General features: G+C 47.0%; 1 protein-coding gene across 2 annotated transcripts in view; it reads left to right on the forward strand.

Moving 5' to 3' along the window:
• Positions 1-2,101: 2,101 nt before the first annotated feature.
• Positions 2,102-25,062, forward strand: part of LOC114814243 (putative Polycomb group protein ASXL2) — a 63,624-nt gene continuing 40,663 nt past the window's right edge. Inside the window, exon 1 of one of the 2 annotated variants that reach the window (XM_029071944.2) lies at positions 2,102-2,483. In XM_029071944.2, the coding sequence (XP_028927777.1) occupies positions 2,427-2,483 (57 nt within the window). In that variant the 5' untranslated portion in view covers positions 2,102-2,426. The remainder of the gene's footprint in view (positions 2,484-25,062) is intronic. The other variant, XM_029071945.2, reaches the window with a different exon arrangement.

The raw sequence follows: 25,062 nt of genomic DNA on the forward strand, positions 1-25,062 counted from the left end.
TATTCATTCATTCATTGTGGTATTGAGCACTTACTGAATGCTTACTGTATGTGGAGCACTGGACTGAGCGCTTGGAACGGACAATTCGGCAACAGATAGAGACCACCCCTGCCCAACCACGGGCTCACAGTCTCTACATAATGCTACAGTGACATAAACACTACTGTGTAATAATAATAATAATGTTGGCATTTGTTGAACGCTCACGATGTGCCAATCACTGTTCTAAGCACTGGGGGAGATACAGGGTAATCAGCCCGTCCCACGTGGGCTCACAGTTTTAATCCCCATTTTACAGATGAGGTAACTGAGGCACAGAGAAGTGACTTGTAAATGCCCAATAAATACCTCTGAATGATTGAATGAAAGAGAGGGGTCAGCGGGGTGGACTAGAGCAACAAAATCTTCCAGGGCCAAGATGCCCCCGATGACCCAGTGGCCATTTACCAGGCAGGGCTTTTCTCTCTCTTTAATGCCCAGCTGTAATAATAATAATAATAATGATGGCATTTGTTTAGTGCTTACCATGTGCCAAGCACTGTTCTAAGCACTGGGGGGGATACAAGGTGATGAGGTGCTCCCACTTGGGGCTCCCAGTCTTCATCTCCATTTTCCAGATGAGGTCACTGAGGCCCAGAGAAGTGAAGTGATTGGCCCAAAGCCACCCAGCTGACAGGTGGTGGAGCCAGGATTCGAACTCATGACCTCTGACTCCCCAGCCTGGGCTCTTTCCACTGAGCCACGCTGCTAAGCGCTTAGTACAGTGCACCGCACACTCTAAGGGCTCACTAAATACTTGTTTTGCTGTCCATCTCCCCCGTTTAGACTGTGCGCCCCTTGTCAGGCCGGGGATGGCTCTCGTGTCGCCGATTGTCCACAGACAAGCAGTGTGACTCAGTGGAAAGAGCGCGGGCTTGGGAGTCAGAGGTCATGAGTTCGAATCCCAGCTCTGCCACTTGTCAGCTGTGTGACTGTGGGCAAGTCACTTCACTTCTCTGGGCCTCAGTTACCTCATCTGTAAAATGGGGATTAACTGTGAGCCCCACGTGGGACAACCTGATGACCCAGTATCTCCCCCAGCACTTAGAACAGCGCTCTGCACCTAGTAAGCGCTTAACAAATACCAACATTATTATTATTATGGGGATGAAGACTGGGAGCCTCACATGGGACCAGCTGATGACCCTGTATCTCCCCCAGCGCTTAGAACAGTGCTCTGCACCTAGTAAGCGCTTAACAAATACCAACATTATTATTATTATGGGGATGAAGACTGGGGGCCTCACGGGGGACCACCTGATGACCCTGTATCTCCCCCAGCGCTTAGAACAGTGCTCTGCACCTAGTAAGCGCTTAATACATTATTATTAGGGGCATGAAGACTGTGAGCCTCACGTGGGACAACCTGATGACCCTGGATCTCCCCCAGGGCTTAGAACAGTGCTCTGCACCTAGGAAGCGCTTAACAAATACCAACATTATTATTCTTATTATAGGGATGAAGACTGGGAGCCTCACGGGGGACCACCTGATGACCCTGGATCTCCCCGAGCGCTTAGAACAGCGCTCTGCACCTAGGAAGCGCTTAACAAATACCAACATTATTATTATTATGGGGATGAAGATTGGGAGCCTCACGGGGGACCACCTGATGACCCTGGATCTCCCCCAGCGCTTAGAACAGCGCTCTGCACCTAGTAAACGCTTAACAAATACCAACATCATTATTATTATTATTCCAGACGCTGAGCCCAGCGCTGCGCACACACTGCGGCCTTCACAACCGCGCCTGGCTGACTGAATGAATGAATGAATGAAGAGGACTGGCCGAATGGCCGCGAGGGACGCCGGGACGGCGCGCGGGATTGGCTGCCCCCGCCAAGTCCCGCCGCCGGGCTTACGGCGCAGGCGCGGACGCCTGAGGAGGGCGTCCGGCGCATGCGCGGGAGGGGGGGGGTCCGGAGGGAGGGAGAGCGGCGGCGGCGGGTGTGTGTGTGTGCGGAGCGCCTGCGCACTTCCGTCCTTCCGCCCTCCGCTTGACAGGCGGCGGGGGCGCGCGCGCGCGGGGCGGTTGAAAGGGGGGGGGGGTCGCGCGCCGGCCGCGCGGGAGCGGTCACGTGACGGCGTTGGCTGGGCCTCTTCACTAGCGGCCCAATATGGCAGCGGCGACGACGACGACGACGACGACGACGGTGGTAGCGGCGGCCCCAGCGGGTGGAGCGGCGGCCCCAGCGGGTGGAGCGGCGGCCCCCTAGACCTCGACGCGCGTCTCTTCCTTCCCGCGCCTCGCTGCTCCCCTCTCTCGGTGCCGCCGGCGCCGCCGCCGCCTCCCGGCTGCCCTCCCGGCTGCGTCGTCCTCTCCTCCCCGGCGGGACCGGCCCCCGGAGCCCGCACGCAGGACCCTCCCCGCCGGCCCCGCCCGCGACATGAGGGAGAAGGGCCGCAGGAAGAAGGGCAGGACCTGGGCGGAGGCCGCCAAGACGGTGAGGGGGACGGAGGGGGGAGGAAGGCCGGGCCTCGGGGGTCCGGACGGGGCCGAGAGGCAAGGCGCTCCCTGCCCCGCAGCCCCGGGGTGGGGCCGTGACCGGGGGCCGGGCCTCTCCTCGGCCCCGGCAGCCATCCCACCCGATCCTCAGAATCAGAACGGTCTCCTCCAAGTGCTGGCTGAGGGCCGGTCCTCTCCTGAGCCCCCGCCTTGGTACAGCCAAATAATAATAATAATAACAGTAGTCGGTTCAACCAAATAATAATAATGATGGTCTCCCCCAAGTGCTGGCTAGGGGCCGGTCCTCTCCTGAGCCCCCGCCTTGGTACAGCCAAATAATAATAATAATAACAGTAGTCGGTTCAACCAAATAATAATAATGATGGTCTCCCCCAAGTGCTGCCTAGGGGCCGGTCCTCTCCTGAGCCCCCGCCTTGGTACAATCTAATAATAATAATAATAGTAGTTGGTTCAACCAAATAATAATAATGATGGTCTCCCCCAAGTGCTGGCTAGGGGCCGGTCCTCTCCTGAGCCCCCGCCTTAGTACAACCTAATAATAATAATAATAATAGTAGTTGGTTCAACCAAATAATAATAATGATGGTCTCCCCCAAGTGCTGCCTAGGGGCCGGTCCTCTCCTGAGCCCCCGCCTTGGTACAACCTAATAATAATAATGATAATGGTCTCCCCCAAGTGCTGCCTAGGGGCCGGTCCTCTCCTGAGCCCCCGCCTTGGTACAACCTAATAATAATAATAGTATCCCCTAAGCGCTGTCTAGGTGCGGGTCCTCTCCTGAGCCCCAACGTTGGTACAACCAAATAATAATAATAATAAGGGTCTCCACTAAGGGCTGACTAGGGGCTGGTCCTCTCCTGAGCCCCTACCTTGGTACAACCTAATAGTAATAATGATAGTGGTCTCCACTAAGCGCTGACTAGGGGCCGGTCCTCTCCTGAGCCTCCGCCTTGATACAACCAAATAATAATAATAATAGTATCCCCTAAGCGCTGTCTAGGTGCGGGTCCTCTCCTGAGCCCTGACGTTGGTACAACCAAATAATAATAATAAGGATGGTCTCCCCCAAGTGCTGGCTAGGGGCCGGTCCTCTCCTGAGCCCTCGCCTTGGTACAACCAAATAATAATAATAATAGTATCCCCTAAGCTCTGTCTAGGTGCGGGTCCTCTCCTGAGCCCTGACGTTGGTACAACCAAATAATAATAATAAGGATGGTCTCCCCCAAGTGCTGGCTAGGGGCCGGTCCTCTCCTGAGCCCTCGCCTTGGTACAACCAAATAATAATAATAATAGTATCCCCTAAGCTCTGTCTAGGTGCGGGTCCTCTCCTGAGCCCCAACGTTGGTACAACCAAATAATAATAATAATAAGGATGGTATCCCCCAAGTGCTATCTAGGGGCCGGTCCTCTCCTGAGCCCCCGCCTTAGTCCAACCAAATAATAATAATAATAGTATCCACTAAGCGCTGTCTAGGTGCGGGGTCCTCTCCTGAGCCCCTGCCTTAGTCCAACCAAATAATAATAATAGTATCCACTAAGCGCTGTATAGGTGCGGGGTCCTCTCCTGACCCCCGACGTTGGTACAACCAAATAATAATAATGATGGTCTCCCTCAAGTGCTGGCTAGGGGCCGGTCCTCTCCTGAGCTCCCGCCTTGGTACAACCAAATAATAATAATAATAGTATCCCCTAAGCTCTGTCTAGGTGCGGGTCCTCTCCTGAGCCCCGACGTTGGTACAACCAAATAATAATAATAATGATGGTCTCCCCCAAGTGCTGGCTAGGGGCCGGTCCTCTCCTGAGTCCCCGCGTTGGTACAACGTAATAATAATAATAATAATAATAATAATGATAATGGTCTCCACTAAGCGCTGACTAGGTGCCGGTCCTCTCCTGAGCCCCCACCTTGGTACAACCAAATAATAATAACAGTATCCACTAAGCTCTGTCTAGGTGCGGGTCCTCTCCTGAGCCCCGACGTTGGTACAACCAAATAATAATAATGATGGTCTCACCCAAGTGCTGGCTAGGTGCCAGTCCTCTCCTGAGCCCCCCCGCGTTGGTACAACCTAATAATAATAATGGTCTCCATTAAGCGCTGACTAGGGGCCGGTCCTCTCCTGAGCCCCCGTGTTTGTACAACCAAATAATAATAATAGTATCCCCTAAGCTCTGTCTAGGTGCAGGTCCTCTCCTGAGCCCCGACGTTGGTACAACCAAATAATAATAATAATGATGGTCTCCCCCAAGCGCTGACTAGGGACCGGACCTCTCCTGGGCCCCGGCATGGCTACAGCCGAATAATAATGGTATCCACTATGTGTTGACTGTGTGCTGGTCCTCTCCTGAGCCCCGGCATTAGTACGACCAAATAAAAATAATAATGCTAATGGTGTCCACTAAGCGCTGACTAGGTGCCAGTCCTCTCCTGAGCCCCGGCATCGGTACGACCAAATAATAAGAATAATAATGGTATCCCCTAAGTGCTGACTAGGTGCCAGGTCCTCTTCTGGGCCCCGACATGGATACGACCAAATACTAAGAATAAGAATGGTATCCACTAAGTGCTGACTAGGTGCCGGTCCTCTCCTGGGTCCCAGCATGGATACGACCAAATAATAATCATTCATTCATTCAGTAGTATTTATTGAGCGCTTACTATGTGCAGAGCACTGTACTAAGCGCTTGGAATGTACAAATCGGCAACAGATAGAGACAGTCCCTGCCCATTGACGGAATTCTCCCAACTGCTGGCTAGGTGCCGGTCCTTTCCTGAGCCCCGGCGTTGGTACAACCAAATAATAATAATGATAATGGTCTCCACTAAGCGCTGACTAGGGGCCGGTCCTCTCCTGGGCCCCGGCATGGCTACGGCCGAATAATAATGGTATCCACTATGTGTTGACTGTGTGCCGGTCCTCTCCTGAGCTCCGGTGTTAGTACGACCAAATAATAATAATAATAATGGTGTCCACTAAGTGCCGACTAGGTGCCGGTCCTTTCCTGAGCCCCGGCATGGATACGACCGAATAATAAGAATAATAATAGTATCCCCTAAGCGCTGACTAGGTGCCAGGCCCTCTCCTGAGCCCCGACATGAGTACAACCGAATAATAATAATAATGGTCTCCACTAAGCACTGACTAGGTGCCGGTCCTCTCCTGAGCCCCGGCATGGATCTGACCAAATAAGAATAATAATTATTATTATTAGACTATTATTAGTCAGACTAAGTACTGACTGGGTGCCGGGTCCTTGCCTAAACCCTGGCATGGATACGACCAATCATAAGAATAATAATAGTATCCCCTAAGCGCTGACTAGGTGCCAGGCCCTCTCCTGAGGCCCGACATGAGTATGACCGAATAATAATAATAATGGTATCCACTAAGCACTGACTAGGTGCCGGTCCTCTCCTGGGCCCCGGCATGGATGCGGCCAAATAATAATAATAATAATGGTATCCCCCAAGTCCTGACTAGGTGCCGGTCCTCTCCTGAGCCCCGACATGGATACGGCTAAATAATAATAATAATGGTATCCCCCAAGTGCTGACTAGCTGCTGGTCCTCTCCTGAGCCCCGGAGTTGGTACAACCAAATAATAATAATAATAATAGTATCCACTAAGCGCTGACTAGGTGCCAGTCCTCTCCTGAGCCCCAGCATGGATACGACCAAATAATAATAATGGTATATCCTAAGCGCTGACTAGGTGCCAGGCCTTCTCCTGGGCTCCGACATGGGTACAACCAAATAATAATAATAATGGTATCCACTAAGCGCTGACTAGGTGCTGGATACTCGCCTAAACCCCAACTTGGATATGACCAAGTAATAAGAATGGTATCCCCTAAGCGTTGACTAGGTGCTGGTCCTCTCCTGAGCCCCGGCATGGGTACAGCCGAATAATAATAATAATGATGGTATCCACTAAGCGCTGACTAGGTGCAAGGTCCTCTCCTGAGCCCCAGCGTTGATATGACCGAATAATAATAATAATGTTGGTATTTGCTAAGTGCTTACTAAGTGCAGAGCACTGTTCTAAGCGCTGGGGGAGATACAGGGTCATCAGGTTATCCCTCATGAGGCTCACAGTCTTAATCCCCATTTTACAGATGGGGTAACTGAGGCGCAGAGAAGTGAAGTGGTTTGCCCACAGTCACACAGCTGACCAGTGGCAGAGCCGGGTTTCAAACCCATGACCTCTGACTCCCAAGCCCGTGCTCTTTCCACTGAGCCATGCAATAATAAGAATGGTATCCCCCAAGGGCTGGCTAGGTGCCGGTCCTCTCCTGAGCCCCAGCATGGATTTGACCAAATACTAAGAATAATAATGGTATCCGCTAAGTGCTGATTAGGTGCCAGGCCCTCTCCTGAGCCCCGGCCTTGGTACGACCAAATAATAAGAATAATAATGGTATCCCCCAGGTGCTGACTAGGTGCCGGTCCTCTCCTGAGCCCCGGAATGGATATGACCAAATAATAATAATGTTATCCCACTAAGTGCTGACTAGGTGCCGGGTCCTTGCCTAAACCCCGACTTGGATATGATCAAATAATAAGAATGGTATCCCCTAAGCGCTGACTAGGTGCCAGGGCTTCTCCTGAGCCCCGGCATGGATACGACCAAGTAATAGTAAGAATAATGGTATCCCCTAAGTGTTGACTATGTTCCGGTCCTCTCCTGAGCCCCGACATGGATTCGACCAAATAATAAGAATAAGAATGGTATCCACTAAGCGCTGACTAGGTGCCGGTCCTCTCTTGAGCCCCGGCATGGATATGACCTAATAATAATAATAATGGTATTCACTAAGCACTGACTAGGTGCCAGGTCTTCTCCTGGGCCCAGATACGGCCAAATAATAATAGTGCTGGTATCCCCTAAGCGCTTTGTGCCAGGCCCTCTCCTGAGCCCCAGCATAGGTACGACCAAATAATAACAATAAGAATGGTATCCCCTAAGTGCTGACTAGGTGCCGGGCCCGCTCCTAAACCCCGGCATGGATACGACCAAAAAATATTAATAATAATGGTATCCACTAAGTGCTATGTGCCAGGCCCTCTCCTGAGCCCCGGCATCAGTACGACCAAATAATAATGGCATCTGTTAAGCACTTACTATGTGCCAGGCCCTGTACTAAGCGCTGGGATGGATATAAGCAAATAATAAGAATGGTATCCATTAAGCGCTATGTGCCAGGCCCTCTCTTGAGCCCCAGCATAGGTATGACCAAATAATAATAATAATGTATGTTAAGCGCTTACTATGTGCCAGACCCAGTGGTAAATGCTGAAATGGATATAAGCAAATAATAATAATGGTATCCACTAAGTGCTCTGTGCCAGGCCCTCTACTAAGTGCTGAGATGGAGGCAAGTAAATAATAATCATGGTATTTATCAAATGCTTACTATGTGCCAGGCCCTATACTAAGCACTGGGATGGTTATAAGCAAATAATAATAATAATGGTATCTATTAAGCACTTACTATGTGTCAGGCCCTGTAACAAGCACTGGGATGGATACAAACAAATAGTAATGGTATCTATTAAGCACTTACTATGTGCCAGGCCCTCTACTAAGCACTGGGATCGATATAAGCAAATAATAATCGTAATAATAATGCTATTTATCAAGTGATTGCTATGTGCCAGACCCTGTACTAAGCGCTGGGATGGATACAGGCAAATAATAACAATAATGTATTTGTCAATTGCTTACTATGTGCCAGGCCCTGTACTAAGCGCTGGAATGGTACAAGCAGGTAATAATAATGACATCTATTAAGTACTTACTATGTGCCAGCCCCTGTACTAAGCGCTGGGATGGATACAGGCAAATAATAATAATGGTATCTATTAAGTGCTTACTGTGTGCCAGCCCCTGTTCTAAGCGCTGGGATGCATACTAGCAAATAATAATGGTATCTATTAAGTGCTTACTATGTGCCAGGCACTATACTAAACACTGGGATGGATACAAGCAAATAATAATAATAGTATTTATTAAGCACTTACTATGTGCCAGGCCCTGTACTAAGCAGTAGGAGGGAGACTAGTAAATAATAATAATTGTATTTATTGAGAGCTTACTATATGCCAGGCCCTGTACTAAGCACTAGGATGGAGATTAGTAAATAATAATAATGGTATTTATTAAGAGCTTACTATGTGCTAGGCCCCGTACTAAGCACTGGAATAGATACAAGTAAATAATAATAATGGTATTTAAGTGCTTACTATGTGCCAAGCACTGTTCTAAGCACTGGTGTGGATATAAGGTAATCAGGTTGCCCACGTAGGGCTAACAGTCTTAACCCCCATTTTACAGATGAGCTAGCCAAGCCCTGTGGTGTGCGGCTGCTCCCTTAAAGGCCAGGGTGGCTATGAGGGTGCCTAGTACAGTGCTCTGCACACAGTAAGCGCTCAATAAAAACAACTGAATGAATGGTGAGGGTGGATACGTCCGTCCTGGTGGGTGGACTTGGGACGAGGACTTGAGTCGCTTATTTTTGTTGGTGCATAGAGGAGGTGAGTGGAGACGTAGTAGCAAGTGGGGCTGGGGAGGGTTTTTCCCTCTCAAGAAGCTGCATGGCCTAGTGGCTAGAGCAGGGCCCTGGGAGTCAGAAGGTCATGGGTTCTAATCCCGGCTCTGCCACTTGTCTGCTGTGTGGCTTTGTGCAAGTCACTTTCCTTCTCTGTGCTTCGGTTCCCTCATCTGTAAAATGGGGATTTAGACTGAGCCCTATTTGGGACAGGACTGTGTCCCACCCGATCATCTTGTATCTACCCCAGTGCTTAGAACAGTGCCTGGCACGTAGTAAGCGCTTAACAAATACCATCTGTATTATTTTATTTTCGCTGTCCGCCCCGCCCTGCTTGGAGGACAAGAGCATTGCATGGTGGGATGTGTAGTCTTTGCGGTTTACATCTCTAGGAGTGCTGTTAGGTTGAGGTCCCTTTTTTTTTAATGTGTCTTTCTGTGGAGTGAGGGGACAGGGTGTTTCTCTGAAGAAGGTTTGGAAACAGCAATGAAAAAACCCCCAGTGGGTGGATTAATTGCTTGCAAATGTAGTTAGGTGTGTAATTATAATAATAATAATAATAATGGCATTTGTTAAGCGCTTACTATGTGTCAAGCACTCTACTGAGCCCCAAGATGGATCCAAGCAAATCAGGCTGGACACAATCCCTGTCCCATGTGGGGCTCATGGTCTCAATTCCCATTTTACAGGAACTAGGGCACAGAGATGTGAGGTGACCTACCCAAGGTCACACAGCAGACAAGTGGCAGAGCTAGGAACAGAACCCATGACCTTCTGACTCCCAGGCCCGTGTACTATTCACTGCGCCATGCATTATATCGTACTCTCCCAAGCGCTTAGTACAGTGCTTGGCACAGAGTAAGCGCTCAATAAATACTTTCAGTTCATTGTCATATTTATTGAGTGCTTACTGTGTGCCAAGCACTGTACTAAGCGCTTGGGAGAGTGCAACAACAAATAGACACATTCCTTGCCCACACGAGATCACAGTCTAGAAAGAACGGATGGCGGAGGAATCCACACACTCCACACTAAAAGGATATTTAAATATTGCATGTGAATGGGTAGCAATGAAACTTCAGTCACAGGTGAAATGAGGATCACCAGCCTACATGTTTCTGGGATGAAGCAGTTAAATACATGACCGATGCTGTAAAATATTGGGAAATGAGAATGTGGAAGAATAATTTTGAATGAGGTCTAGGATAATTTATAAATTGTGGAGACCTTGAAAATGGGATCTGATTGGTAAAACTTGTGTTTTAAGGGGGTGGGGCTAAAGTTGCTGTTTATATTGTGGTTAGAAATGTGGAAAAATCAAAACGAAGAAATGACAGTAAAGGGAAACATTGACTTTAAAGTGGTGATTGTGGGGTAAATTTCACAGTTAGAGGAAAAACTAAATTTACAGGGTTTCTCTGTGTAAAGTTCAGAATGTTTTATTGGTAACTTAATTGCAGAACTGCTAACCATGAAGCAACAGAATGTTGGGTTTTTTTGTGTTTTTTTATTTTTATTTTTGGACTTAATTTCCATCCCAGATATGATCATCTGTAAAATAACATTGAAAACAGTTGTGAGCTTTCAGGTGTATATTGGCAATTTTGAAGACCTCCAGCATGTTTTACCTTCTCTGCTTTTGCTCTGAGACGTGATTTCAATTGATTTGCTCTAGCATCTGATCATTTTAAAATTTAAAGCGCCGAAACCATTGGAAAAACAAATCGTTGGTATAAACACATTCTATTGTTAGACAGAATTTTAGTAGAAGAAACAAGTCTAATTGCCCATTTTATAACTGACTGTTCCTATTGCTAGTAAACATAAAGTTCAGGGGAGTAAGGATTTTTTGGTTGGAATTTGGTCCATGGAGTATGATTAAATTCCAGAATAGATTGTAAAGATCTACCATTGGTATGTTGTGACCTGGTGTTCCAATTTGATTTGGACAAATAAGTGTGTAGACTAGCTCCAAATAAAAATATGTACATGCTAAAGAAGTAAAACTTTGAGGCCAGGATTTCTACTGTGATGATTTAGGAGTCAGAAATTAGAAAGGAGGACATGAGAACTGGCAGAGGTGGAAAAACCTGGAGTAAGAGTAAATTTTAGAGAAAAGAGTGCTCGAAAAATCTATTTATGAATAGAGCTCTGTATTGAGTAAGCACTTGTGATGATGAAAATTGTGGTATTTAAGCGCTTACTATGTGCTAGGCACTGTACAAAGTGCTGGAGTTGTGGCAAGCGAATTAGATCCCACACAGTTTCTGTCCTACTTGGGCCTCACAGTCATAATCCCCATTTTACAGGTGAGGTAAGTGAGGCCCAGAAAAGCTGAGTGACTTGCCCAAGGTCACACAACAGAGAAGTGGCGGAGCCAGGATTAGAACCCAGGTCTCCCGACCCCCAGCTGTGTACTCTGTCCATTAGGCCACATGAACAACTCAAGGGAGCTTTTAAGTAATTTCCTTTGAAAGCCCTATATCTTGAAGTCTAGGAAATATTGAAAATTTTAGGATTTAATGGGGGGAGGAGTTGGTATGTCCTCATTTGACAAACCCAGGATAGCAGGCATACATGGGCTGAAATCTAAAGCCCCGGAGTATAGCTTGGTCACACTTTGTTTCACTTCAGAGCACTGTAATTTCTGGGGCCTTCAGACCAGAGTTTAAAACCCTGTTTATTCTAAGTAGGTTCCAATTCTAGTCCCTCACTCTGCCTCCAGCCTAATCGGTCAATGGTATATTTGTTGAGTGCTTACTGTGTGCAGTGCAATGTACTGTGTGCACTATGTGCTTTGGAAAGTTTTAATAAATAGAGTTGGTAGATGGGATCCCCGCACACAGAAGCGTACAGTCTACAGTCTATTCCCACTTGCTGAAGACTCATGACCACTCTCTTCTCCCCTCTCGAATTGCTATCTTCAAGCCCCTCGCTCTCCAGCTCCTTCCCCTTTATCTTTGGCCAGTCAGTGGCAGTTACTGAGCGCTGACACTCTGCAGAGCATGGTACCAAGTGCTTGGGGGAGTACGCTGCCACTGAGTTGGCAGACACATTCCCTGCTCATAATCAGCATACGGTCTAAAGGGGGGAAGACATTGATATAAATTCATGTTATATATAATTTTTAATATAAATAACATTTATTTTTCCTCTTCCGTACTAAAATAACCTTCCCCAGATACCATCCCCAGCTGTTGTCTCATCTCCCTCCTCCCATTCCTTCTGTCCAAACGCCTTGGGTGGGTGTAAACATGTGTGGCCTTCACTTCCCCTCTTCCGACTCCTTTCTTGACCCTCTACAATCTTGGCTTCCACCCTCTTCAGTCCAGTGAGACCTCTCCCTCCAAGGTCACCAGTGACCCTGCCCTTTGCCATTTCGAATGACTTCTACTCACCTAATCCTCTTCAACCTATTGAAGTTCCTTTGACCCAGTGGACTGTGTAGGGAGCAGCATGGCTAGTGGGTCGAGCACAGTCCTGGGAATCAGAAGGTCATGGATTCTAATTCCGGCTCTGCAGCTTGTCTGCTGTGTGGACTTGGGCAAGTCACTTTACCTCTCTGCGCCTCACTTACCTCATCTTTGAAATGAGGATTGAGACTGTGAGCACCACATGGGACAGGGACTGTGTACAACCTGATTTGCTTGTATCCAGCCCAGCGCTTAGTAAATGCTTAACAAATACCAGTATTATTATTCTCCTGGATACCCTAGATAACTAACCTTGGTTTTATTGGCACAGTTCTCTTCTGGTTCCTCTTTTGCCTTCCCGTTCACTCTTTCATTGGAGCTTCTGTCTCCCATCCTTCAGCTGCGGTTGCCCCTTCAGGCTCATTTTTGGGTCATCTTCTCCTTCCACTTTCCACTTCTTTAGGGAGCTCATCCACTCACATGACTTTCACTAGTAATAATGGAAATTGTGGTATTTAAGTGCTTACTATGTGTCTGGCACTGTACTAAGTGCTGGGGTGGATACAAGCAAATCAGGTTTGACATGGGGCTCACAGTCTTAATCCCCACTTTACAGAGGGGGTAAGTGAGGCCCAGAGAAACTGAGTGCCTTGCCCAAGGGGTCACACAACAGACAAGTGGCAGAGCTGGGATTAGAACCCAGGGCCTTCTGACTCCCCGGATCACAGGAGTAGCAGGCTGCGTTACTACTCAACTACTAGTAATAGTAGTTACAGTTATTGTGCATCTCTTTTCCCCGTTCACCCGCCCCTCACCGTGTAAGCTCCTTGTGAGAAGGCATTGTGTCTACTAACTCTGTTATGTAGTACTCTCCCAAGTGCTTACTACAGTGCTCTGCCCACTGTAAGCACTCAGTAAGAAGCGTCATGTCTTAGTGGATAGATTAAGGCCCCGGAGTGTGAGCTCCATGTGGGACATGGACTTTGTCCAACCTGATTAACTTGTATCTACTCCAGTGCTTAGTACAGTGCTTGGCACATAGTAAGCACTTAACAAGTACCATAATTATTATTATTATAATACACCACTGATGGCTACAATGGGCACAGTACACTGTACTAAGCGTGTGGTAGTTACGAAACAGGGAAGTGACACATTCCCTGCTCAAAGAGAGCTGAAATTTTAAGGCGGGGAGACAGAAAAATATTTTCCAATAAAGAACTTAGTTGAATGCTCAGTTGAGTACCACATATTCAGAAGTACTCTGGATAAGTATAAATAAGTGCCTAGGTGGTAGAAATTGCTAGTGCGTTTGAAGACCTGGTGGAGGTGGTGGTGTTTCTGGAAGGTATTGACTATGCGGAGGTCTGGGCTGTGTTGGATTTAGGGAGGGAGGCCATTCCAGGCTGGGGGAGGCGATTTTGGGAGAGACGAGAGTGAGGTACAGTTCACAGGTTAGCTGGAAAGAGGAGTGAAGAGAAAGAGTTGGGAGGAGTGGGTGAAGAGAGCAGATAGATAAAATGGGATGAATTGTTGAGAGAGAAATTGAGTGGGAGGAGTTTTTGTGTTCATGCTGAGACAGTGCAAGCCAGTAGAGTGTTTTAAAGAGAAGAGTTGTTTCAAGCAGCATGCCCAAGATGGTGGTCCCTGCGGCGTATGTTAACATAGCCTCCTAAATACTACCAGTTGCTTGCTGCGAGACCTTGGGCAAGTCACTTAACTTCTCTGGGCCTCAGTTTTCTCATCTGTATAATGGAGGTTCAATACCCGGTGTTCCCCTTAGACTGTGAATCCCACGTGGGGCACGGATTGTGTCCATTCACATTATCTTGTACTTACCCCAGGGGTTAGCTCAGTGCTTAGCACAAAGTAAGCACTTAACAGGTACTTCTACTATTATTATTATTAGAGCAGGGCGAAGCTGGAGGCAGGGAGAGTGTGAGGAGGTCGGTGCAGTAGTCTAAGCCTGAGGCTGGACCAGGGTGGTAGTTTTGTGGGTGGAGAGGAAAGGGCAGATATCGGAAGAACTGTCAGGATTTGGCAGTAGTTTCAATGAACATATTGAAAGACCCTGAGGAGTTAACTGAGATTATGGGCTACCCTGAAGAAGAAGGTTGGGCTGTTAATGACACTTACCGTGGATGATTCCTAAATCCATTTCACCAGCCCTGACCCGTCTCTGCAATTCCGCATCTCTTCCTGCCTCTAGGACGTCTCCACATGGATGTCCTACCAGCACCTAAACTTAATCTGCTCGAAACATAGCCCCTTGTCCTCCCTTTCAAATCCTCTACTTGGCCTGACTTTGCCAGCACAGTTGACAACCCTCCCAGCCTCCGGAGCCCACAACCTTGGTGTTATTTTCAACTCTTCCTTTTTTTGAACCCTCATATTCAGTGTAGCCAAATCCTGTCAGTTTTTCCTCCATAACAATTGCGGGATCAGTCATAGTTGTATTTATTGAGCTCTTACAGTTTGCAGAGCACTATACTAAGCGCTTAGGAGAGTACAGTACAACAGAGTTGATAGACATGTACCCTGCCCACTATGAGCTTAGAGCCGAGAGGGGGAGACAGACATTACTATAAATTATGGAGGATCTGCCCTTTTCCATTCACGTGGCCTACATGCCTGACCCCTGCATCAGCTCCCTCTGATTTCTCTGCCTTCTCTAGTCCAGGCTTCACTCTGCTGCTTGGATCATTCCTTCTCTAGTCCAGGCTTCACTCTGCTGCTTGGATCATTTTTCTAAAATGTCGTCCTGTGCTGGTCTTCTGACTCCTCAAAAACCTCCAGTGGTTGTCCATTCCTCAGTGCATCCAGCAGAAACTCTCCGCCCGAGTCATAGTCCTCCATCTGTCACAGTGCTCAGTGCCATCTGAGCACTCAAACACTACTTCCTCCTATAATAATAATAATAATAATTTTGGTATTTGTTAAGTGCTTACTATGTGCCAAGCACTGTTCTAAGCGCTGGGTAGATACAAGGCCATCAGGATGTCCCACATCCCCATTTTACAGATGAGGGAACTGAGGCACAGAGAAGTGAAGTGACTTGCCCAAAGTCACACAGCTGACAAGTGGCGGAGCCAGGATTAGAACCCACGACCTCTGACTCCCGAGTCCGTGCTCTTTCCACTAAGCCACGCTGCTTCCTATCTGTATGTAATTACAGTGTCTGTCTCTCCCACTAGAGTGTAAGCACCTTGAGGGCAGAGATCATGCTTCCTGACTCTATCGGACTCTCCCGTGTAACTAGAACAGTGCCTGGCACACAGTAGATGCACAAATACTGTTGATCGGTTTTTACTGAATAGCTTTTCTCTTGCTGGTTCCTTCCATTAAATTTTGTTTTAGGATTTGAAGCAATTCAGGGAAAAGCTTTCAAGATGATTTGGGGGGAACCCCCCCCCCCCAAAAGCATTTTGTAAAACCCATGCTGGTTTTTGCCTCAGATTGCCTGATATAAGTAGAATCCTTCAGTCATAGGTATGAGTGTACTCCATGACACAGCTGGGATGTGTGTTCTTTGGAAAGGCGGGCTATATTGTGAATCGTCGTGTCCCACAGACTCAGACCCAGCTGATTAGGTCTGTTCCGGAAATGACCAAGGCCTATAGGTAAGTAAAAATGATAGCGCCAGTCTCCCCCTGCCCTGTTCCTAGAGGCGTTCCTGCCCCTTGGTCTCCCCGCCCCTGTGTTCCAGCCTGTTTTTTGAACTTTGCTCATAGCCGCAACAGTTACAGCTAACATGACTCGCTCCGTTGTGTGGCTCCTCCCCTCGCCTGCCTTCCAGCCCCAGCTGGGGGGTTGGGGAGAGGAGGAGGGAGGAGGAGGAGGAGGGAGAGCCACAGTGGCATTTGTGTTGCCCCTTCCTCCCTACCCAGGGTCTGTACCTGGCTCCATTCCCACCGTGGGACTCCAAGTGAGAGCTGGTGGGAGGCACAGCCTGGGTTGCAGACCCGGCCCAGGAGGACCAGGGCGCCGTACGGTCCCTGCCACTGGGCCAGGGGGACTGTGTGCTCCATCCTGGAGACTTGTGTGGTGACACCCATGGGTGACGGCGTGCGCAGCTCGAGGTTGCTGGAGGCAGTGGTGAGCGGTGCTGTTAGAAGTTAGACTAGTCTTCACCGCAGTGATTGGATGAACCATCGTGGGTGGGGGTGGGGGGCGCCGCTTATGAGTCACGGGGCGCCTCAGCAGTCAGCGTCGTGCCTCTCTCTGGATTGTAGGCATTGTGGGGTACACCTTTTGAAAGCGCTCACGCACCTCCAAAAGCATTAAATGGCTAATTAAAGGACTAGCACCTTTGGAATAATTTGATCCGTCTTCTGACACACCCCTGTTCAGGAACATCATAAGTATCTTTTCAGTTGCCTATTGTTTGGCCACTGGTGACTTTAACTGTGGCTCTGTATTTAAAAACAGCCATACGACTGGAGTGCACAGTTTGCTCCAAATTCACTTGAGCTTCTGGACCAATCATCTTCATTAGCAACAGTACTAAGTGTCAACGGTGGGCAAAGTACTGTACTAGTTACTTGTGGAAGCAAATGAAAGACTGTGATAATACAATTCCTGCCCTCAAAATCTACAGCTCAGGGGGGGAAGATGGCCAAGCCTAAATTGACAAGTTTTCCATGTTTAAAAATGGACCAGTAGTTATTTCAGTTTGAAATAGTAATGAAAAAAAAACACCCAAACAAACCCAAAACCTGGGTGGTAGAGCCTCCATTTTTATGTACCAGCTTTCTTACCTATAGTCGCTTCTTGTTTTAGAGCTTTTGAGAAATTTGCAGCTCTGTCTGTATATAGTTATCCCTTGTATCATGTGGTTAGCACCATACAAAAAGTTGCCCGCCTTCATTTTATGACTTAGTAATATTACAGTTGAAGTCCCTGCAGTAATAAAATTTTTACTTAGTCCTCATGTTCCAAAGATACTCCTTTTCTGTCTATTGAAGCATATTCCTCCAAGACTGGCAAAAAAAAGGCTTGTATTCACCCTTTAAATAACTTCAATGTCTTATGTGTTTGATTGAAACAAACACACACACAACACATATAGGTAAAACGAACAGATCATTAGAATGTTTTTCTATGCCAGATCCTGATTGTGTACTCTTCAGCTTTATGTAGTAAAGGAATGTGGTGAGTTGGCTTGTGAACTGAATTGAATTAGATGAGGTCTCCTTTTTTCTTGGCCTCATTGTGTAATCTTGGGCAAGCCGCTTAGATTTCTTCATCTATAAAATAGGATTGTCGTTATCAATTTTAGAAACTGGTTTTAAACCTTTTGCTGAAATGTATAATGTTAGTTTTTTATGACTTCATATTGAGATAGTAAGACTGGGCCATATGGAGTTAAGCTCACCACAGTGCACTACTCTCCAGCTTTTGTTTTGTTTTGTATTTATCCCTGCCCTCATCTGGTGTGATCTTTTTGTTTTTTATTCAATCAGTGTTATTTATTGAGCACTTAATTGTGTGCAGAGAGCACTGTTCTAAGCTCTTAGGAGACTACAACACACCTGAGCTGGTAGTGGTGTTGCCTGCCCACAGTTTATTTTACTGTTGTCTTATGTGTCCATCGCCAGTCCCCTTCTCTCCTTATTTTTAGATTGTGAGCTCCACGAGGGCCAGGCACCCTCCTTCTCCCAGGGGTATTCTTTTCCAGCCCATAGTTCAGTGCTTTGTACACCTTAAGCACTTAAAGACTTATTATTAATGCTCTGTGAGGTTAATATTTTTCAGGTGATTGTCACCAGAAAAGGAGAAAAAAGGTTTTTTTTAATAGAACAAGAATGTAGGTTTTATATATGGTCACTGTAGAACACACTATATTAAAGCTCCCTCCTATCTTGCCTCGTTAATTTCCTGCTACAACCCAGCTTGCACACTTTACTCTTCTAACACTTATCTACTCACTGTACCTCAGTTTCATCTTTGTCACTCCAACCCTTTGCCTGTGACCTCTCTCTGGCCCGGAACTCCGTCTCCTCTGTGTATGACAGACCATCACTCTCCCCACCTTCAAAGCCCTAATCATCAGAGCACATCTCCAAGAGCCTTCCCTGACTGAGCCCTCATTTACCGAACTCCCTCTTGCCTTCTGGGTCGCTTATGCCCTTGAATCTACCCTTTAAGCACTTGGTATTCACCCCACCCTCAGCCCCACAGCACTTAAGTGTATATCCATAATTTATTTTAATGTTTGTCTTTTTTCTACACCTTGTGGATAGGGAGCGTGCCTCCTGATTCAGTTATATTTTACTCTCCCAGGTGCTTAGTACGGTACTCTGCACCCAGTAAGTGCCCAATAAATGCTACTGATTGGTTGAGATCAGTTCTTTTCTCACCAGTTTGCTGAAAATACAGGGATTAGGTTCTTGTACAACCCCACAGTAAGGAAAATCTGTACTGTAGTACTCCTGGGTTCTTCTACTGCACCCAAGCACCTATGTCCAGACAGGTTCATTTTCTGAGAGGATCGTTCCCTAATTTCATAATTTGTAGTGAGAGCACATATTCTGGCAAAACTGGGTAAGGCAGAGGGGCAGTAGTGACCCAATCTGACATCAGAAGGAGCTTTTGATAAATTGTATTTATTGAGAGCTTTCTATGTGCAGGACATTCATTCATTCAATAGTATTTATTGAGCGCTTACTATGTGCAGAGCACTGTACTAAGCGCTTGGGATGAACAAGTCGGCAACAGATAGAGACAGTCCCTGCCGTTTGACGGGCTTACGGTCTAATCGGGGGAGACGGGCAGACAAGAACAATGGCACTAAACAGCGTCAAGGGGAAGAACATCTCGTAAAAACCAATGGCAACTAAATGGAATCGAGGCGATGTACAATTCATTAACAAAATAAATAGGGTAACGAAAATATATACAGTTGAGCGGACCAGTACAGTGCTGTGGGGATGGGAAGGGAGAGGTGGAGGAGCAGAGGGAAAAGGGGAAAATGAGGCTTTAGCTGCGGAGAGGTAAAGGGGGGATGGCAGAGGGAGTAGAGGGGGAAGAGGAGCTCAGTCTGGGAAGGCCTCTTGGAGGAGGTGATTTTTAAGTAAGGTTTTGAAGAGGGAAAGAGAATCAGTTTGGCGGAGGTGAGGAGGGAGGGCGTTCCGGGACCGCGGGAGGACGTGACCCGGGGGTCGACGGCGGGATAGGCGAGAACGAGGGACGGCGAGGAGGTGGGCGGCGGAGGAGCGGAGCGTGCGGGGTGGGCGGTAGAAAGAGAGAAGGGAGGAGAGGTAGGAAGGGACAAGGTGATGGAGAGCCTCGAAGCCTAGAGTGAGGAGTTTTTGTTTGGAGCGGAGGTCGATAGGCGACCACTGGAGTTGTTTAAGAAGGGGAGTGACATGCCCAGATCGTTTCTGCAGGAAGATGAGCCGGGCAGCGGAGTGAAGAATAGACCGGAGCGGGGTGAGAGAGGAAGAAGGGAGGTCAGAGAGAAGGCTGACACAGTAGTCTAGCCGGGATATAACGAGAGCCCGTAATAGTAAGGTAGCCGTTTGGGTGGAGAGGAAAGGGCGGATCTTGGCGATATCGTAGAGGTGAAACCGGCAGGTCTCGGTAACGGATAGGATGTGTGGGGTGAACGAGAGGGACGAGTCAAGGATGACACCGAGATTGCGGGCCTGCGGGACGGGAAGGATGGTCGTGCCATCCACGGTGATAGAGAAGTCTGGGAGCGGACTGTACTAAGTGCTTGGGAGAGTACACTATAACACTAAACAGGCATGATGAGCTTTCAGTCTGGTGGGGAGGCAGACATTAATATAGATAAATGACAGTTAACGTACATAAGTGCTGTGGCGCTGGGAGGGGAGGAGTGAATAAAGGGAGCAGGTCAGGGTGATGTAGAAGGGTGTGGGAGAAGAGGAAAGTTGGTTTTCCGTGTTCGCACAGAGACTCTCTTGGAAGGTAAAAGCACAATCAGTGGTATTTATCTACTGGGTGCTTACTGTGTACAGGGCATTGAGCTTAAGCACTTGAGAGAGTACAGTGCAGCAGAGTCAGTAGACACGTTCCAAACTATATCACTCTCTTTGCACTGCAAACAAGCATGCCTTTGATTTCATATTGCCTCAGTCGGATGTCACGTCTCTCTTTTGTAACTTACAGAGCCCAGCCTATAATTCTAGTCGGTAGCAGTGCTCAGTCTCGGTGTGGCTACTAGCTACCGACTCCACCTTTAGAATCTGCTTCCCCAGAAACAGCAGAAATCCTGAATTGAGTGAACTTCCTAGAGTCTCTTCCTCTTAGATATCTGGGTTACAGTTTTATATATGTATGTATTTTTTTTTAGTTCAGGGACTTCCTTGTTCTCTCTCTTGATTGAATTCAGAATACTCCAAAGGCTGACTTCTGATTTAGAATGCAAAGAAGCCGATACTGTGAAAGTTCAGAATAAGGGATGCCAATTTATCTCAGTTAGCACAACTTCTACGTCTCTAGGTACTAGCAACAACAGTATTTATTAAGCATCCAGCTAGTGTAATGCACTGTACTAAGCGTTTGGGAAAGTATAACAGAGAAGTGAGGTGCTCCCTGCCTTCAAGACTCTAATGGAGAGACAGACTGTTAACACTTACAGCTAATTAAATCGAAGTAAATAACTGAATCTGCAGTTGAATAAACATACCTACACAAGTGCTGAGTGAGGTAGTGATAACACACACAAGCTCTCCACATGTACACACTCAATTCTGCCAAAATGTCTGTTTTTGCTGTGTGTTTTGGGTAGAACATAAGTAGCGGCAGTCTGTCCGACATCATGAGACTGTGTTGGATACAACATTCCGCAGAGTTTGGAAGAAATGTTTTTTTGACCATGTTGTGGGACACGGAGTGTTATAATTATGGTATTAAGCGCTTACTATGTGGAGCAAGTAAGCAAGTTTTGTTTAAGGTGGGTGTCTGCAAGAGCACAATTTGCCCATTATAGGGAAATTAGGTGTCCTGGTATTTAAATGTCCTCCATGCTCCAAGATGATGGCCCTGGTGATCTCTCTCTGTGAGCAAACGCTCAGTGCGGGACCAGCGTCCTGACCATACCATGCATACACAAAGGCAGTCCTTTGTTGTACTCTAGTGTTTGTTGTGTGCGGTGCCTGGTGCTGATTTATCTTTTGCCTCAGTCTCTCGTTCCTCGTAAACCTTGTGTTCAAAAAGAGCCTCTCCTTTCTTGGGTGCAGTGAGCCATGCTAGTCAGCTTGCCTCAAGTCTCCAAGTTTTCAGCTGAGTTGCGGTGTGGTCCTGGGCTCTTTCTTACCGCATCCTTAAATCGTTTCCTCTGCCTCCTTACTTTCAGTTTCCTATTTTCAGTTCACCCAACAGCAGCTGTCTGGATATGCTGCAGCCATCTCCATTTTCTTCCCAAGTGCCATATAGTATAGCTGTGTTGAGCTTTGCTAGGAAACTGACTGAGTTTGAGGGCTCTGTTGTTGGCAATCCTGTTTTGCCACTTGGTATTGCCAGTGGGTTTTAAGTAGCACTGGTAATCCAGTAGTGTAGTTTTAGCATTGTGATGTTGAGTCATCATAGCCAGTTCGTGGGCTTGTGTGAAAAATAGTAGGCCAGAGCGAGCAGTGCAGACCACAGCGGCAATCCTGTACAGTCCTGTTGTGTAGTAAAGCCACAATACTCTGCTCCAGTCACTGTGACTGTACAGAGGTTTTACAATTAAGGTAATGACATACACTGTGCCCTTCCGTTGCCTACCTACACGCTTGTTGCACCCACTTCCCTAGTGGGAACACGACTCTAATTTGTCGTGCGCATGTTCTCCGTCATCAAGTCTTGGTGACTGGGCTGAGGCTTGTCCATTGTTTACAGTAGATCCCATTGTCAGTCTCTCTCCCAGTGCTTCCTGTGGGCACTCAGTACTTGTCTCGGGCACTGTAATTTGGATGCCAGAATTCCCATTTGCAAAAATGAATTAACTTTTCAAATGAAAATTCCCAGAAATTCCCAGCAAAAAATTATGGAACCACATAATTTGTCGAGCAGTGGTTATGAAGCGTTTTGAAAACGGAACTGTTCTTTGTGCTGGGCTTACAGATTTTCTTATGTATGCCGAAAAGTGAGGGAAAAATGTTACATGTAAGTTTCTCCTGTGTTCTCTCTCGTACTGAATTAGGAAGAAACTCTGGAATTGGAACTGGGGGTGTTGGACAACTCTGTTTATGCTTAGCTTGTGAGCCCTTTGGGATTAGGAGTCATGTCTCGTTTTCCCTGGTGTAGCCTTTTCCCAGCAGGTAATTCAGTGCTTTGCATAAGTACAGCGTTCTGCACATGTAAGCACTCAATAAATACCTCTCATTACTCCAGCACATAACACAAACATATAACACAAAAGAAAAGACTGTCCCATTAAAGCAAAATCAATGATTTAGCCAAACAAGGACTGTAACATCAACAGCAAAAGAGTTGTGGAATATCGCTACCCTAAGGTAACAGTTTTGAGGCTCCTCTGCTCCGGCAAGTCCGTCCCAGACCTAACCATCCCAACCTTCCAGTGTTCCAGAACCTGGGAAGACTTGTTTGCTACCACTGTGTTTTCAGCCTGGCCTGCTCCGGTGGATTTAGGGCTTGAGTCTGGTGATTGGAATGGGAATAACATGGCTCCCGGACCAGGGGATTGGGAAGGAGGATCTACCCTGGCTCCCTGTACCTGCAGCTCCACCTTCATTTGCTTGGTACTTTGTAAAGTTTTGTGTGTTACTGTTGAGATTTGAGTCCCATTACCCTTGGAGGTCACTCTCTTTCTGTCCTGCCCTGGGTGTGTGGCCTGCGATACCGTTGCAGGGCCATCATGTACCCAGCCCTGAGTTGTCAAGTTTCCCCAGCTTCCTCCCTTTCCACCCCCACCCTTCAAGTAGAAATGGAAGGGAATGATTAGAGCAGCTGCTCAAGTCCTACTTCCCTCCTCTATTTGGGGGAGTGATTAGATGTCACCGTAAAGTCTCAGGATTAACTTTTTTTTATTAGACAGAAATCTGAGGACAGAAAATGTTCTTAAACAAAAAGGGAAGAGAAAAAGATAGGCTGGGGGGAAAAGGAGAAAGGAAAGAGAAGATCTAGCATCCTCTTTTATTACTTCCCTTGCCACTTCAAAGGCCAAGGGCTGTACATCCTGGCCTTTCTGTGTATACTCTTGTCAGTGAGTACTGTTAAGAGAGCATTGGCAGCAACAGCTCTATCCGTTCTGGGCATCCAACAATTACCATTTGTCAAAAGGGCCTCATTGTGTTAGCCTCGGTCCCAGAACTAAGATGGAGGTAGGAATGGTGTTGAGGCTTCTTGGGCTTTCCCTGAGGCCCTGAGTTCCAGCAACAGGGCCGTGACCAGGCCAGGGGAACATGAGGACTAGACTAATTCAGCAGGGTTGCTTCCCAAATAGGGGTAGTAATAATATTAATAATTATGGTATTTAAGCGCTCATTATGTGCCAAGCACTTTTGGAAACACTGGGATAGATACAGGATAATTAGGTTGAACACTCTTCAGACCAATTGCTAGACCAGTTGCTCTTCCTCTTTGGGATCTCAGTAGCCCCTCACCTATTTGAGTATCTGGCCTCATATCGGGGTCCCTGCCCATTATGTCAGATTTGATTATCTTGTATTTACCCCAGCGTTTAAAACAGTGTGTGACACATAGTAAACACTCAGCAAATACCATAGTAGTAACCAAGGTGTTGAGTGGAATCTTTGAAAAATGGGAAGTTGGCCTCAAGGGAAATGAGCGGGACTGGGGTTTGTAGGACAGTACTACCACAGTGACAGTTGTCACCCCTTTGGAGGGACAGCAGAGCATACATGTCTTTGGAAATCAGCCTTTCCTTTGATTCTTTTAAACCACGTCTCTTCCACAAATAATAATTATTCAGTAATTTGTTTAACTTGGTGTAGAAAGGTTTGCAGGATACCTGGGTGAAGCAGCATTGCAAAATATTGTTTTTTTCCTCCATCCTCCAAATTTGCATTTGAGTTCAGTTTAACTTAAGCTGAAAATAGTTAAAATCACATTCCATAATTAGCCTAATATCCCTTGAGAAGTTTGACAAGGATTTCAAGGTAAGACTGTCTGATTTGAATTGTCCCTGTTCTTTAAAAAAACAAAACAAAACAAAAAACTGGTTGGGTGTCCGATCATCTTGTTCTGAATTATAAGGCCATTTTTTATGTGGCTTTCGATAGCTGCGTCTTTCTTAAGTTGAGACATTTGGAAAATAACGTCTTGGGCAGTTGGTAAAATGGGAGGCTGTGTAGGTTTTTGGCCAGATCTGAGCAGAAGAGGCAACTGACTTTAGAAATGATTTTAGCAGTTATTAAATAGCCTCACAGTCAATGGTATTAATTGAGCGCTTACTGCGTGCAGAGCACTGTACCACGTATTTGGGAGAGCACAGTGCAACAGAATCGGTAGATATGTTCCCTGTCCATAAGTAGCTTTCAGGAGGAAGTGTGCTTAGGTTTGATAGATGTCCACAGTCACATTATGTGTGTTTAACTTGAGTCCCAATTGTCCGTGTATACTGCCCCTGACTGTCAGATCTATTTTACACTTCCACCCAGCTGTTT

Source organism: Ornithorhynchus anatinus, chromosome 9 (genome assembly GCF_004115215.2).
Source record: "Ornithorhynchus anatinus isolate Pmale09 chromosome 9, mOrnAna1.pri.v4, whole genome shotgun sequence".
Classification (NCBI taxonomy): domain Eukaryota; kingdom Metazoa; phylum Chordata; class Mammalia; order Monotremata; family Ornithorhynchidae; genus Ornithorhynchus; species Ornithorhynchus anatinus.